This window comes from Rhagoletis zephyria, unplaced genomic scaffold (assembly GCF_001687245.7).
Source record: "Rhagoletis zephyria isolate East Lansing unplaced genomic scaffold, Rhagoletis_zephyria_1.1 Rzeph_scaffold_00629, whole genome shotgun sequence".
NCBI classification, from domain to species: domain Eukaryota; kingdom Metazoa; phylum Arthropoda; class Insecta; order Diptera; family Tephritidae; genus Rhagoletis; species Rhagoletis zephyria.
In genome coordinates this window covers 30,971-46,676 of record NW_016157713.1, presented here as the reverse complement: position 1 = coordinate 46,676, position 15,706 = coordinate 30,971, and the positions used below count along the sequence as shown (strand labels likewise).

The 15,706-nt window shown below is 37.3% G+C and overlaps 3 protein-coding genes across 4 annotated transcripts in view; all 3 read right to left on the bottom strand.

Moving 5' to 3' along the window:
- Positions 1-550: 550 nt before the first annotated feature.
- Hsc70-2 (Heat shock protein 70 cognate 2) lies at positions 551-10,701 on the bottom strand. The gene is made up of 3 exons (XM_017613230.1): positions 10,293-10,701; positions 2,108-3,589; positions 551-628 (listed from the first exon to the last, which is right to left on the bottom strand). The coding sequence occupies exons 1-3, from the start codon at positions 10,464-10,466 to the stop codon at positions 551-553; spliced, it is 1,734 nt and encodes a 577-aa protein (XP_017468719.1). The 5' UTR covers positions 10,467-10,701.
- A 671-nt stretch (positions 10,702-11,372) lies between these two features.
- Positions 11,373-14,373, bottom strand: LOC108360789 (small lysine-rich protein 1). Of its 2 annotated transcripts, none has more exons than XM_017613222.1 (2): positions 14,092-14,373; positions 11,373-11,526 (listed from the first exon to the last, which is right to left on the bottom strand). In XM_017613222.1, the coding sequence occupies exons 1-2, from the start codon at positions 14,272-14,274 to the stop codon at positions 11,458-11,460; spliced, it is 252 nt and encodes an 83-aa protein (XP_017468711.1). In that variant the 5' UTR covers positions 14,275-14,373; the 3' UTR covers positions 11,373-11,457. The 2 variants fall into 2 exon arrangements, with proteins under 2 accessions (XP_017468711.1, XP_017468712.1); XM_017613223.1 differs by lacking the exon at positions 11,373-11,526 and adding an exon at positions 13,630-13,944.
- The window catches only part of LOC108360788 (prostasin-like), a 10,465-nt gene continuing 6,133 nt past the window's right edge, over positions 11,375-15,706 (bottom strand). Inside the window, exons 5-6 of the mRNA XM_017613221.1 lie at positions 14,384-14,638; positions 11,375-11,526 (exon numbers count right to left, since the gene is read on the bottom strand). Of these exons, the coding sequence (XP_017468710.1) occupies positions 14,432-14,638 (207 nt within the window). The 3' untranslated portion in view covers positions 11,375-11,526; positions 14,384-14,431. The remainder of the gene's footprint in view (positions 11,527-14,383; positions 14,639-15,706) is intronic.

The following is a 15,706-nucleotide window of genomic DNA, read 5'->3' as shown; positions in this document are numbered from 1 at the left end:
AAAGAAAATACAATGAAGTAGATATGTAGGCATTTTTATGTATGTATGTAGAACCTGGAATTATTAATGAAAGGCGATAAATATAAAATATGTATTATAACCTTTTAAATAGTAAGCCTACTGTCAACCCTACCTAACAATTTGATGTCCTTCTTACCGGATGTGTAACTAGACAGCTTGACCCATCTAAGGCCCTAAATAGTTACAAATAATTTCAACCAAACTTGGTTGTTCCACTCAGATAGGTAGGTAGATAAGTTAAGTAGTTGCCCAATGTACCTTATTTATGGAACTGTAACTGCGAAAAAAACTGTGTACTGAGTACGAAGTTTCGCAGGTGTCTGATAGTAGTCCCGAAGAACTTCTCAGGCAGGGCTGGTTAAATGGCGTTCAAATGGTTCCACCTCCTCCTCCTCTTACAGGCAGGATTCCGGTGTGATCTTTATTCCTACTGCATGAATTTTAATCGGACACTGCCCTGTCAAAACACCTTTAAAAGTTGAGGGTTGGCCTTTTGTAAGCCTAAGAAGTTCCCTTGAAGGCCTCCGATTCACTCTTGCCCAGCAAAACCTTGCGGTCCAGAGGCTAATACCAGAAAGGTACAATTCTTAGCCAACTCAACTGCCACCTAGTAAGTATCTGAGAATTTGGAAACCATATACTATGTAAGTATAACTTAGAAATTAGGAAATCAGACGCATTTGAATTAAGGGTGCCAGCTACTAAAGTTGAGCAGACCGCGATCGAACCGAAGGTCCTGATTTCTGTTTTTCTATCAGAGTAGATGTTTACCTCACTTATCACGTTACACATTTCAGAACTCTGTCTACTGCTTCCTTAGTGGTAGCTACCTACAAAATAATAAGTCTGGAAGTCAGCTAAGCACCTAAAGCCCCTAAGTCAGGCATAACGTTCTGTGCTAGAGGTGAAGTAGGTCTACCGTTTCACCCGCTCCAATTTCCTATATAGCGCAGTTTTTTCTAGGTAATTACACCAGACGAGGACTTCGAAGAACATTATGGGCTTCACAGTGGTGTCATACGGTCAGGATACCACTTTACAAAGTAGACCGCATCCCTTACCAATTGTACTTTTTCAATAGTAGAGAGCCACTGGTATCTTTTCGATGACTCCCGTTTAGAATAAAACCCAAGTATGTAATTGACTCAGATAGCGTATGACTGAAGTTAACAATTCGGAAAAGAGTCACATGACTGCCTCGGAGACCTTTGGTATAAGCGCATGGCTTTCAAATTAATTATAAATATGTAATATATCGGCGGATGAGCGGAGCCGGTTCGAAAAGTCCAATATATCGGCAGCTCAGGGGGGATGTTCTTCAACCAAATTCCGATGTGTGGCGTTCTTGAGTTATTTTCTAGTATAGGGCGTTTTCAAACCGGCTGCCGAGATGGGTCGATCTTCCACTTAGCCGCCGATATGTAGTTGCAAATCTTTTTCTCAAATATACAGCTCGCGCCACACTGCAATAATGTGGCATCTTCTGGTTAATGCATTTTGCTTGCTGTTAGTATTTGTCTAAATATAATATTAAAAAGTAATAATTTCGTACAACGTTTTTAAGGAAGATTCTAAGATTCTCTGACTTTTTAAAGTTGCAGGTTTTATTGGGAATGTCGGTAAAGGATTTTTTGAAACACCTTCCCAATACCGCCCACCCCGGAAATTTTGAAATTATTACCGTAGGTCCCGCGGGTTAGGCTGCAGTCTTCTGTAGGTCCGAGTGACACCTATGTCTCTTTCCAGGAGTCATCCAAAAATTTTTGTGGGAGCACAACTAAATTAAAGTTTTAATTCAAACGGTAACAACATTCGTATGTATTAACCCTCTAGCAACTTATTCACAATTGTTGATGTGAGGAAAAGGCCAATAAGATTAAAAATGTCACTAAAGACTGTTGCGTACGCATTTCTAATACCAGCAGCCATGAAAGACGTATTTCGAAAACTGGTAGCAGGCATTTATGGTACTGGGGACGACATACAATAAGCAGTTTCACTGCATGGCTTCCATTGGCCTACTTTTAAGCCATTAAACTAATACAACTAAAGTTTTATTTCTACCCCAAATCAACCACATACATACCTGTTTACAACTGAATATGTAGCTCTCCAAAGCATTTCGCGACTGTATGCGTTGCCTCTGTTTCTCATCCTCGTCCTTGTAACGTTCCGCATCCGACAGCATTCTATCGATTTCTGCCTTCGACAGGCGTCCCTTATCATTGGTGATTGTGATCTTCTCCGATTTCCCAGTACTGTTATCCTTAGCCGACACATGCAATATACCATCAGCGTTGAGATCGAAAGTGACCTCAATTTTGGGAACACCACGTGGCGCCGGTGGTATGCCAGTCAAATTAAAAGTACCCAATAGATTGTTATCCTTAGTCATGGCACGTTCACCTTCGTACACCTGTATAGTAACTGCATTTTGGTTGTCACTGTATGTCGTGAAGGTCTGTTGCTGTTTGCATGGAATGCGCGCATTGCGTTCAATTAACTTGGTCATAACACCGCCAGCAGTTTCAATACCCAAAGAAAGTGGTGTCACATCGACCAACAGAACGTCTTGAATCTGTGAGCTACCAACACCGGTAAGAATAGCGGCTTGCACAGCTGCGCCATATGCCACAGCCTCATCAGGGTTGATGGACAAGTTCAGTTGCTTGCCACCGAAGAAGTCTTGTAGCATTTTTTGTATTTTCGGAATGCGTGTTGAGCCGCCCACTAGCACAACATCATGTATGGTAGCTTTGTCCATTTTCGCGTCATTCAATGCACGTTCCACTGGCTCCAACGTCGAACGGAACAAATCCATATTCATCTCTTCGAAGCGTGCACGACTAATCTTCGAATAGAAGTCAATGCCCTCATGCAACGCATCAATCTCAATAGACGCTTCGGTGCTGCTGGAGAGTGTACGTTTTGCGCGTTCGCAGGCGGTACGCAAGCGTCGCAGTGCGCGCACATTGGACGATAGATCGCGTTTGTGTTTACGTTTGAATTCCTCGACAAAGTGATTCACCAGACGATTGTCGAAATCTTCACCACCCAGATGTGTATCACCGGCAGTCGACTTGACCTCGAAGAGCGAGCCCTCATCGATGGATAGAATGGAGACATCGAAAGTACCACCACCCAAATCAAAGATGAGTACATTCTTTTCACCTTTCAAATTCTTATCCAAACCGTAGGCTAAAGCGGCGGCAGTGGGTTCATTAATGATGCGCAGCACATTTAGGCCAGCTATCGAACCGGCATCTTTGGTGGCTTGACGTTGACTGTCATTGAAGTAGGCTGGCACTGTAATAACGGCATCGGTCACCTTGCCACCCAGATAGACCTCGGCGATTTCGCGCATCTTGGTCAATACCATTGAACTGATTTCTTCGGGTGCGAAGCGCTTCTTTTCACCCTTGAACTCAACCTCAATTTTAGGTTTGCCACAATCGTTGACCACCTTGAAAGGCCAATGTTTCATGTCCTCCTGAATTTTGGCGTCATCGAAGCGGCGACCAATCAGACGTTTGGCATCGAATACTGTGTTTTTGGCATTCATGGCGACCTGGGTGGGGAACGAGAAAGAAAAATACAAATAATTAAGTCGTTAAAATTATCGAAAAATTTGTGATTTTATTAAGAGCTCGATTTTAGGCGTTAAAGTAGAGATCACAAACGCTTTTAGCGAATTTCGGTAATAACTTCAGCTCTACTTTTGAGCTGCCTTCTATCTTCTCGTATTGATAAACTGCTAAGAATTTTAGTCGTATTTTGACAGTGCAGGATATCGACATGGAAAATGGTTTTAGGTTTCTCTGGTCACCCGCTCACGACAATTCCAGCACCTGTCCACGTTACCCATTCTTTTTGCATGAGCAGCCACCAGAATATGGCTCCTAAACAATCTGGTAACAACTCATTCCACCTAGCCTCTAACTGCCTAGTTATACAAGTTTTGGAGTGTTTGTAGTTTGTCTGTCCGAGAATCAGACTGGTAGCACTCTTACAGCCCCATCCACTAGTACATCAACCTCTTTCCTTTCGGGCCGGGCCTTCTGTTGGCAGCCAGCAGCCGGTCAATGACTTCCCCGCTGCGAGGGACATTTTTGGACGAAATTTTACATGAGTTACCTCAATTGCCGCCGGAATCTTTACGTATACGTTTACATTTGAGTGGAATCCCATTTCCTTGTAGGCTACCTCTGCTCCTACCCTCAAAGCGAAAACCTCTGATTTATAGATATATTCAGCACTCGTCAGGTAATCTTACGCCTGACGTTCAGTTCCCGCCAGTAGGTTAAGAGGACATGTATGGAAAGTTCCACATTTCCACTCGATATCCTTAGTAAGTTGTTCATTTTGCAAAGCAAACAGAGCGAATAATCAAGTCATTTACTTGCGGGACCTTCCGAATTCGATAACCCTGCCAGAATGAGTCGCCTCAGTGGTCAATTGCTTCCAACGAGTACCGAGTTGGATCACCGCTGCAATAGCACAGTGATGACACCTGTCCAATAGCAGAGCTGTTGAGTTTCAGAAGTCTCGCGTTGGTTGTGCGGCTGCAGTTGGTCGAACGAAAAGACTGACTGATTTGCAAGTCCTTCGAATATAGACCGATCGCGCATCTTTGAACCCTCAGTTTAAATGGATATATATACTCAACATCAGCCAATGGTAATACTTTGCTCCATTATTCTATTGTAGGAAACCGTATAGGTATATCTGTATTGAAGCCTCAAACCGGCGTAATGCAACCAGTACTTTCTCCTAATATAAGTAAACGATAATTCCATTAAACCGTTCTCTTTTTATTAAAGAAAGCATTCCTAATCTGTTAATACTTTATTTGAAAATTTCCAAAGTCTATAATTTTTTTCTATTTTCGAGTGTTTGCAATTCTTTCGCAAACTAAATATAGATGTAGTCATAAAGAATTTTCGAAACTTGGCATAAAACAGCAATATTTTTAATGCAACTGATGAACGCTATTTTCATAGCAACGCAAGCATAGAAACATGCCGCGGTGCCGCCCTATACCAGAATGTTCCACGCGTCGTGACTTATGTATGCGTGATTCATATCTCGACACCCACACGATCACCAAAAAAATTCATAACGTTCCCACATCGTCGCTTCAACTTGGCCAACAATAATTGGGTTAGAAAGCAAAAGTTATTAGATGGATGTATGAATGTACATTAGGGTGGTCCAACATTGCATGTGAAAAAGTAAAGTCGGAATTTGAATGCTGTCACCCCCTAAGATTATACTATACCAAAAAAATATGCCCCTATATAATAGGGAAATATTTGGAATTCGCTCAAAGCGCTCAAAGTTGTCCATGCATTTTATATGGGGAAAAAGAACTTTTCGTAGAAATTGTATAGACTTCTTGACAATCAAGATATTTCGACCGGAAACTCTGTTTCTATCCAGGANTATGAAATCAAAAAATATTTGGAATTCGCTCAAAGCGCTCAAAGTTGTCCATGCATTTTATANATAATAGGGAAATATTTGGAATTCGCTCAAAGCGCTCAAAGTTGTCCATGCATTTTATATGGGGAAAAAGAACTTTTCGTAGAAATTGTATAGACTTCTTGACAATCAAGATATTTCGACCGGAAACTCTGTTTCTATCCAGGACACTCCCAATAATAATACGAAATTGTTTATTTAACCATTCTTTCATAGTAACTACATTTTGTACGTTCGTCAAAAACCACTGAAAATGCTATAGGGGAGCCCATAAAAAAAATTGTTGTAAAAAATTGTTAAATAAATAATTGGGTAGTCTCGTGAAGAGAACCATGGTTTACCGATCGAAAAATATTGATTTTCAAGAATTTCCCCATATAAAATACACGGACAACTTTGATCGTTTTGAGCGGCCTCTAAATATTTTTTGATTTCAAAATAATAAAATAGGGTTATATNACCCAGGGTTTTCCGATCGAAAAATATTGATTTTCAAGAATTTCCCCATATAAAATACACGGACAACTTTGATCGTTTTGAGCGGCCTCTAAATATTTTTTGATTTCAAAATAATAAAATAGGGTTATATCTTTCGGTATAAAACAGTCCTGGGGGGATGAAAGCTTTAAAATTGCGACTTTATTTTTTTTTTGACCACCCTAACGTACATACATACATATNTTTACGGTATAAAACAGTCCTGGGGGGTGAGAGCTTTAATATTGCGACTTTATTTTTTTTTTGACCACCCTAACGTACATACATACATATCTATGTACGTATGTATATAAGAGTATCTGTTCATATTTGCTAGGCAAATGCTGGTATAGCGTTAAAAGGTGTCGACGACTCATGTAATGGACCAAAATGGTAGTAAATGTCGCAGAGTGGACCAGCCTGTCTGAACCATAAAAAGGCATTACGAGCGCTCGAGCACTCGAGCACTTGTCTCCGGTGATCATTATGCGTTGTTGTAAAAATAATGAATGACAGCATCTAACATGACATAAGTGTATGGACGAGCTGGTATGCATATGTACTATATAACATACATACATACATACATAAAGTCATATGTACAAAATGTAACTTGACGGACCATCATATTTGGCTTATAACTACTACTCGTTCACAGGCTGCACGATGACAAGTGTGTGTGCATGTGCCATAATTTACAGAATTCCAATGAGACTCTATGCAGCTTATCGTCGACGGGCGATCGTCGCAATTCCCAGCGCTATGTACCTACATACATACATACATACATACATATGTTTTGCCCGTAAATTGGAGGGTCAAGAAAAACATGGTTTCAAGAGTTCATTTTTTTGGTAGGTGCATAGTTTTTTGGAGTGTTGATGAGATGTCAGTGTGAAAATTTATGGTGACAGCTTGTCAATGCGCGATATTATTCTAACACATTGCATTTGTTCGCATTTGAGTTGTAGGAATGCGTTGCGCCTATTTATGAAATTATACATAAATGACCAATTTGGTGTGAAACTAATAAAATTTTACAAATTATCGATTTACATAAGTATTTGGTTAGCATCTGCAGAAGTGGCAAATGCATAATTCATACTTATTTCGGTAGATGCTAGAATGAGTTTATGAAAAATATTTACGAAATTCTCAATCACGAATTATGATTTATCCCTTTAAACAATTTTGTGACGCTGAGAATTCATGAGTCTAAAATGAGTACTTTTTTCATCTTAAATATGATACTGAGACTAGTCAACCAGACTGACTCATTTCAGACTCTTTTGTTGTCATAAATTCTGACTTGAACTAAAATCACAAAGTTCACGCAGAAGTAAGGTTTGTTAGTAATCAGAATTATAAAGAATACTTGTTTTTAAGACCCAAAAAAAGTGAAATATTTCAGACTCTAATATGACTGCTAACTTGGGCTCGCCTTCAAAAAGGGAAATATGATCTTTTCTGACTCCTTTTTAAGCTCTTAATTAGGTTTGCAACTCAGAGGTCTGTGACTTTTCTGACTCTAAAATGAGTCAGCGGTATTTTAGAGAGAGAGAAAAAAAAATGTTGCTTTTGGGAAATGATGTCCGACCGAACGATATCTCCCAGCCAAGACCACTTACATAACTGCAGCGCAATTCAGTTCTTTTCTAAAAACCTATGCAAACGCAGAGCGAAGAGAAGAAAACCAGTGACCAATAAGGAGGCTATCTCTGACTATACCAAAGAGAGTTCAGAGAAAGTAGAAATTGAAGTCATGATCATCACAAACGAATGAGTGCTAGCGGATCTATCATTCCAAGAGACCGCAGATGGAACTCCCGAGCCAGACTTCCTAGACTTGATGAACTGCCACAAAGATTTAGGACTACATATGTAGATTTGGTGTTGCTTTCAACGCCTAAAATGTAATTTTTGTACAGAAATTTATTCAAATAATGGAATTTTTTAGAACAATGCAGAAATAATGCATGTATAAGCATGGAGATTATTATACCGTTTAAACCTCTTAGTTTTTTTTTAATCTCATGTATACCAAGGCAGCTTGTATTGCCTTTTCCGAATTAGGGCAATGGATATTTCTATAAATTTTTCATACAGTAGAAATTTACATGTTTGAAAAGGGTTGCAAAAAGTATCCCTTATATCTGTATCAGGCAAATGTCGTTCCGTGACGCGCGAGTTTGTCGGCGCTGCAAATTACCTGAATTTCGGAATTCCAAGGTACCCAGATAATGTGTGCGCAAAATATCTCGTTCAGAGCTCGGTGGCATTGAGCAACTACTTTTGAAGTACGCGGCATTTTCCCCAGGGATTTAACAGCCGTCTGGCTGTCAGTGAAAATCTAGATATCATGACCAGAAATCGTATCACACCACATCACGGGTCTTTGAGATAGCCATCAGTTCCGCAGTAATCAAGAAGGCGGGACCTGAATTATATACCTAATTGCTCCGAAGAAACCTCACCCGCTACGAACTTGGGCTCCTGAGTCCGATTTTCGCCTGTAGCCCTGGTGCAGGAGTATACAGAAATTGTGGCTTTTCGAAACTTTCATCGATGTAAGGTTCCCAATTTACTTTTCCTATCCAGATTTAAACCTAGATATTTAGCCTGATAGGCTCTGTGTAGTGTAGCACCATTTAAGGTGACATTTTCGAGAGATGGACAGCTGCGTTTCCTTGTAAATAAGTAGTGCCAGTTCAGACTTTTTGGAATTTTTTTGAAAGCACCTTCAATGACCAAGAACACAGACAGAGGATATTTTTTGTGATGTCCCACTGCAGACGAGAAGCTTGAGTTTGCTTTTGGGACCATATTAGTTGGTCACGCTTCCGTTCTCAATATTACAGCCGATTAAGCTCCTACTAATCCCGACATACCCAGCCTACATATGTACATGGGTACCGCACTATACTAACCTCCTCTCACAGTCAATTTCACGAAAGCACTTTAAGTAAAAAATTATTTAATTTTTTGAACGTTACATGGATAGACAGACAATAAAAAGTCATTTACCATTTAAATTGCTGATGAAACCGGCTGTTAATATCCCCAAACTTATTATCTGGCAACTCTCTTTTCTTCGTATTGTCTAACCCTCTGCGTGTTTCATGAACCAACCGTTAGAAGAGATTGACGAAAACACTTAATGTATTCGCTAACTTATACCTTATTTTCACCAAAGGCTTAACTGCGGTTAAGAGCTCAGGTAGGTTCCAAGAATTTAATCATAGGGTGATCGTCAAGGTTTATTTATAAATTTTCGCTTTGATCCCTTCGTACTTGTACTTAATATGAACAATTACCCCCTTCGAGCTGTAAACTCCTTCTTCCAATAAACATAAACTGCAGTTAAGACTTGGTGGAAATGAACTGTTACGCAGGGTTGAGTGAACTGCTACCACAGCAATAGGCCCATGTGTAGGAAAGTCCTTTTATTTGTCTTAATTTTGCCAATTGGGTTCTTTTTTTTGACATAACCAGAATTAAGGCTGGTTTTCACTAAGCCATATATTATCGATTCGATACAATTTGTCGATATATTTTGACACAACTTTATCTTCTTTGTCCACACACTTACCGAGTATTTTATCGGCCACGAATTGATAGATAGCCGACTAAGTAGCGCATGTATGTAACACGACTGAATACTTACTTATTATTCTGATCTATACAAAACGGCTGACAAATGCCATTGAATTTGATACAGTGAAAACCAGTCTTTCGCGGTTTGTGAGTTGAACAAATTTGTTTGTAAAAAATAATTTTAATATATGTAGTTTCTTTTGAAATGTACGCTGGTAGATCGTTATTAAATTTAATTAAAACGTTATTTTTAAATATTTTTTTTTAATTTTACTTATTAGGCAAAGTTTATAAAAATGCCCGGTAATACTCTTGAAGCTGAGATTTGGACTCAAAATATACAATGGAAATTCGCAAAAATTAACTCATTAGGGCTGTTCAGGATGTTGTGGAAATGGTCTTGGATTTGCAGTTGGAATTGCATTTTACAAATTTTTTGCTTCCTTTATTGTTGTGAATTTACAAATGCAATGAATATGCAAATCCAAGAGCATATGCACAAGATCCTGAACAGCCCTACTGACTTTTTGGTCATAATTCCATTCGTGACTTTCAATTGACCTTTCACACAGATATGTGAACATGTATGTGTGTATTCATTTCCAGCGAACCAACAATTTTTGTATAGTATACTCTTCACTTGTTTTTTAAGAATTCCCCTAATTCGATTATTTTTATTTTTTTTTTAAAAACACCAACATCTTTCACTTTATGCCTACCTGATTTTTGGCTGCATCGCCAATAAGGCGTTCCATGTCGTTGAATGCAACATAACTGGGCGTGGTACGGTTGCCCTGATCATTGGCAATGATTTCAACTTTATTATTCTGCCAAACGCCCACGCAGGAGTAGGTGGTGCCCAAATCAATACCGATCGCTGGTGCCTTTACCATATTTTTTTTTTTTAATTATGTAGGTAACTAAAATGTATATATATGTATGCACTGAATTCAAATTAAATGCAATATTTCTTTATATCCTTTCTTCGCCGATCGCACACACTTCGCACTTTCGCCACCAACCAGTAAATATCTTTCAACGAATGCTCTCCGTTTGGCCTTTACAAATTTCCACCGAATGTTCGCATTCAAACGCGCCGACAGACTGTTAGCTTTTCCTGCTGTTACACTTGATTTTATGCTTTAGCGCTTTGTTACTAATTTTTGTATTTATTAAAGCTGCCGAATATTTTTTTTTTTTTTTGTAGATGTTGACGCGCTCGTCTCGTGTACTCTGCGAATCTCTGTGCGCAAGCGCTTAAATTACTAATGGTTAACGACTGACTGCTTTGTTTACTTTGGAAAAGATGCCGTAAATGAAAGTCGTCGTATGCTTCGTCGCTATTAGCAGCGGGTAGTGGCCGAAATGTTGTTGACCAAATGATTGGAAAACTTCTCAATTCTAATGGATATACTTTTGCTCTGTTTTCCTTGTCTTCAGTGGTTGCGTTGTTGTGTTGTTTTTTTGGTTTAATTATGCGAGAAATTCTTCTAGAACAGCGCTGCTGAATTTTGTTTATTTTACTGTCGATATCAAAACTAAATGAATGCAGAGATGACTTTCTTGGCATAAAAATAGAAATTCTATTGAATTGATTTTATTTGGACTTTTTGAGTGGGTGGCGATAGAGCGTTTGCGTCTGCAGACCGCGAACAACAGCCGGTGCTTAACGTTTAAAAAAAATAAAACAACAAAAACAATGATCTATTTAAATCATTTTATTAAAAACAAAAATAGTCGCTTATGAAATTAAAACAGTCGAAATTTGTAATAGTTGAAGCATGGGAAGCTATAAACAATGTAATTTAAAAATTCGTTTTTATTAAGTATATTGTTTTTTATACTTGTTTTGATTGAATGGCGTCAGCTGTGTGGTGGTGGCCTTTAACGTTTTCCCTTCTTCTTCTTCTTTTGTCCATCAGGCCAAGCAAATCCGCGCGTCTTAAGTAAATCCTTAAATTAAATAAGAATTTCAATGCGATACATAAATTAAATATATGTTTTTTGTATGTTCGTTAATAACAACTTTTAATTAACATTTGAATTTTTGTAGTGTTGTGCGGTTTATACTTAGTGTATGTGTTAAAAATTCAATACCTGAAGCGTTGTTTTTGACGTAGAATACGTCTTACGTCTCGATATGGAGGCTATGCTGAAATGTTGTACTTGTAATTTGTAGAGCTTAACGGAAACGCTTATTGCACGAGAACTAAAGAAGCGATTTCAAAGAAGAGTTTGGAGTTTCAAAGATAAAATTCCAAAGTTATCGACAGATTCATTTTTGTAAGTAACCGATTCGGTTTCTGTCGTAAAAAGAACGGTAAACATTGGCAGCAGCTTATGATTTTCAGATATCCCCAGAACAGTAAAAGTGCAACAAGAATTCTAATNTAAACGCTTATTGCACGAGAACTAAAGAAGCGATTTCAAAGAAGAGTTTGGAGTTTCAAAGATAAAATTCCAAAGTTATCGACAGTATCATTTTTGTAAGTAACCGATTCGGTTTCTGTCGTAAAAAGAACGGTAAACATTGGCAGCAGCTTATGATTTTCAGATATCCCCAGAACAGTAAAAGTGCAACAAGAATTCTAATTACTATACTCGAAGCAATCGCGCCATAACCGCGTGAGAAACATAAGCTCCAAATATTTTTATTTCGCATTTTTTAATCAAAATTCCATAATTTTTCCACAAACAAATAGCTTCTTCATACCCATCTACTGTAAATGGTACCGCCAGTGTTGCCAGGTCTTCGGCATGAGAAAACGTCCCTCTTGGTCTGAAAAAACGTCATTTCCTACTCAAAAACGTCTTTTTCAATTGAACACTAAAAATTGTTCTTATTAAACTTTTATTGTATACAAAGGTACATATCGAGCCCTAACCGCCAAAATATCGTAAGCGACATTTGTTTCAAAATTTTCTTTTTGATGCAGAAATATTCTTAAAAAAGTCGCCTACTTTTTTCTGACGTGTTATGCTGCACAGCTTTTTTGATGCTTTTGCGAGCGTGCCTTGCAATAGATCGGCTCTTCCTGAATTGGCTTTTAAAATGCAATTGCAAATATTACAGCAAGCCTCGTAACCTCAAGTGTTTACGCAACCAGCCTTTGAACACGGGATCCTTAGTCCAAGAATCCAGAAAAAAATCTTTTGAAGCAGCTGCAGCAACACACAAAGATTGTAAAGATTTATTAAAAAAAAAACAATTCAGAATCAGTTCTACTTATAAGATTTAGTAACAAAGAAAAATGACTGGGAAGTTAAAAAACGTAATTTTTTACACAAAAAAGTCCAAACGTCAACAGGGTACAAAAAACGTCCAAATGACGTTAAAAACGACAACATGGCAACGCTGGGTACCGCAAAGAATTTACAAGGCAGAAAAACAATAAAAAAATAGCTCAAAGTGGAGCATCCATTCTTGAGTTAAGGTGAAATTAGTCAACGACATAGCGTAAACGTACATTGACGCTGCCACGATCTACCTTATGGCATTTGCGTGTTAACGAAAGCTCACTACCGCATGTTGTTGATGTTGCCTCTCTGTCTATCAACAGTAAACTTGAATTGTTGCGACGTACGTTTACGCTACGTCGTTGTTTAATTTCGCCTTTATGCGCCGTCTGACGTACGCTACTTTGGTATATACATAGCAATATTTATTTTCAATAATAATCAGGGGTTATATTCGTTGTAAATAATGTGGTCTAAATTAAATAATCAAATCAAATTCGTTTTTCTTTTAAAATACCACGATGTACCATTATCCACACCTTTTTGTGGAATTTTGCTACCATTTAGGAATTGTGATTGAATTCTTCCCCTATTTCTCCTGCTTCCAAAAACCATGCCTGTGGGTGGGAGTGTCAAATTTTAGAAAAAAAAACCCTTGGTACAATAATTACAGGTATTGTCTTCCCAGAGCGTTCTGCTTTATATCGAAATTCGTGCTCCCTTATTTTCATTTTGACGAAGTTCAATGTAGATTCTTTTACTTTTATTTGCCTTCGCTTTTTGTTTTCGCTCAAATTCAAATTTTATAATTTTTCAAAACAAAAGAAAAAACGTTTGAAATGAAGTGAGCCATACAAATTTTGAATTCATTTACTAAGCAAATATTTTTTTTTCGGCATTTGCAAATTGAAAAGTTCTCTGCAAGATCGCTCTTTTTTCTTAAAAAAAAAAGAAACTTTAGAAAACTGTAGTAGAAAGCGTAGTAAATTTCTTAAGAACTGCGGTACGGCCTTAAGGAAATTTGATGCAGGAAGATTTCATAGCCATTTCTTGAGTGTCGTTTTATATGGAATTTTTGGTTTTATTGAGAGCTGCTTACTAAGCTTTAATGATAAAATTTAAGCAGTTTAAATTCTGAAATTCAAAAAAATTTGCTTACCCTTTAAGAAAATGTGCTTCACATACATACATACTTATGTAATTTTGTTTACTTTTGGGAGAGCTAAATATTATAAATTTAAAAGACCTAATGACTTAAGCAAAATCGACCCTTAATGTTACCTGTACATTATGACACACATAATAGGCATTTTCCATGGCTACATCATTGAAGATGTCGCATCCCAGCGATTTGTTGCTGTTACTCTTCTTTTTACTATCTTTTTTCTTTTCTCCCTCTTCACCGCCATTATTACTCGAAGTGGAATCTTTGCTGTTACGTTTCTTTTTACCTTTGCCACCCATTATTAAAAATTATTTGCAAGCCAAAATTGACAACATCCGAAATTTGGTTTCTCCGCGTTTAAAAGCGTTTATCGATTAAATAAACAAGTGTTGCTTTAGTTACTTACTATATATGTATGTATGTATGTAGGTTGTCATTTTGTTTATGTATATTCGATTACTGTTCCGCCGGGAAATAGTTGCTGTAATAATCTGGCCAAACAACTGATGTGATCCATTCAATGTACGAGGAGACACGCGTATACACTCCAGGATATGCGCTACGACAAACCGTTCCATACGAAGTCATTCCAATCAAATAATAACGAAAGTGTTTTCTATTCTTACGCATCAAGTTCAATTGTAGTGGTCCACCCGAGTCGCCCTGGAAATAAAGTTTTATTGAATAATGCTGGTTTAGATATATGTATGTATGTACACTCTAAAAAGTGCATGTAAAACTACTACTGAAAAGTGTTTATTTTTCAACCAGAATCTGTTCAAGTATACGCACAAGATGTTCAAGATTTGATTTTGAACATGAGTTGTTTAAAATATACACATGAAATGTTTAAAATTACAAACATTTTGAAAGTAAAAATATATTTTTTACATAAATGATTTTCCATACAAAATCACCTCGTCATCATTTTGCAAACACGTGCATATGTTGGAAGTGTGGGAAGGAGACAAAAAGTATGTATGCGTATGTAATGCGGCTTTTGATCGCAGCGTATGTACATATGTAAATTAAATGCATATATACGTACATATGAAAGTTTCAGTTAATGTGGATCTGTTTGGTTTTGTTATCGATATTTTTATCGATTTTGTTATCGATTTTGCTATCGATTTTAGTATCGATATTTTTATAGATTTTGTTGCCGATATTTTAATCGATTTTGCCATCGATATTTTTATCGGTTTTGTTACCGATATTTTCACCGATTTTGTTATCGAAATTTGTATCGATGTTGTTATTGATTTTGCTATCGATATTTTCGGAACTTATCGATATAATGATCGATATTTTTATCGATTTTGTTATCGTTTTTGTAATCGATTCTGTTATTGATTTTATTATTGATTATTTATCGGTTTTGTTATAGATATTTTTCTTGATTGTTTTAACAATTTTGCTATCGATATTGTTATCGCTTTTGTTATCGATATTTTTGTCGCTTTTATCATCAATATTTTTATCGATTTTTCTATAGATATTGTTATCGCTTTTGTTGTCGGTATTTTTATCGGTTTTTTACCGATTTTGCTATCGATATTGCCATCGCTTTTGTTATCGATAGCTTTATCGAGTTTTTTATCGAATTTATTACCGATTTTGTAATGGATTTTTTGATAGATTTTGTTATCAATTTTGTTATTGACTTTGGAATCGATTTTGTTATCGATTTTGTAATCGATTTTTCGATAGATTTTGTAATCGATTTTTTAC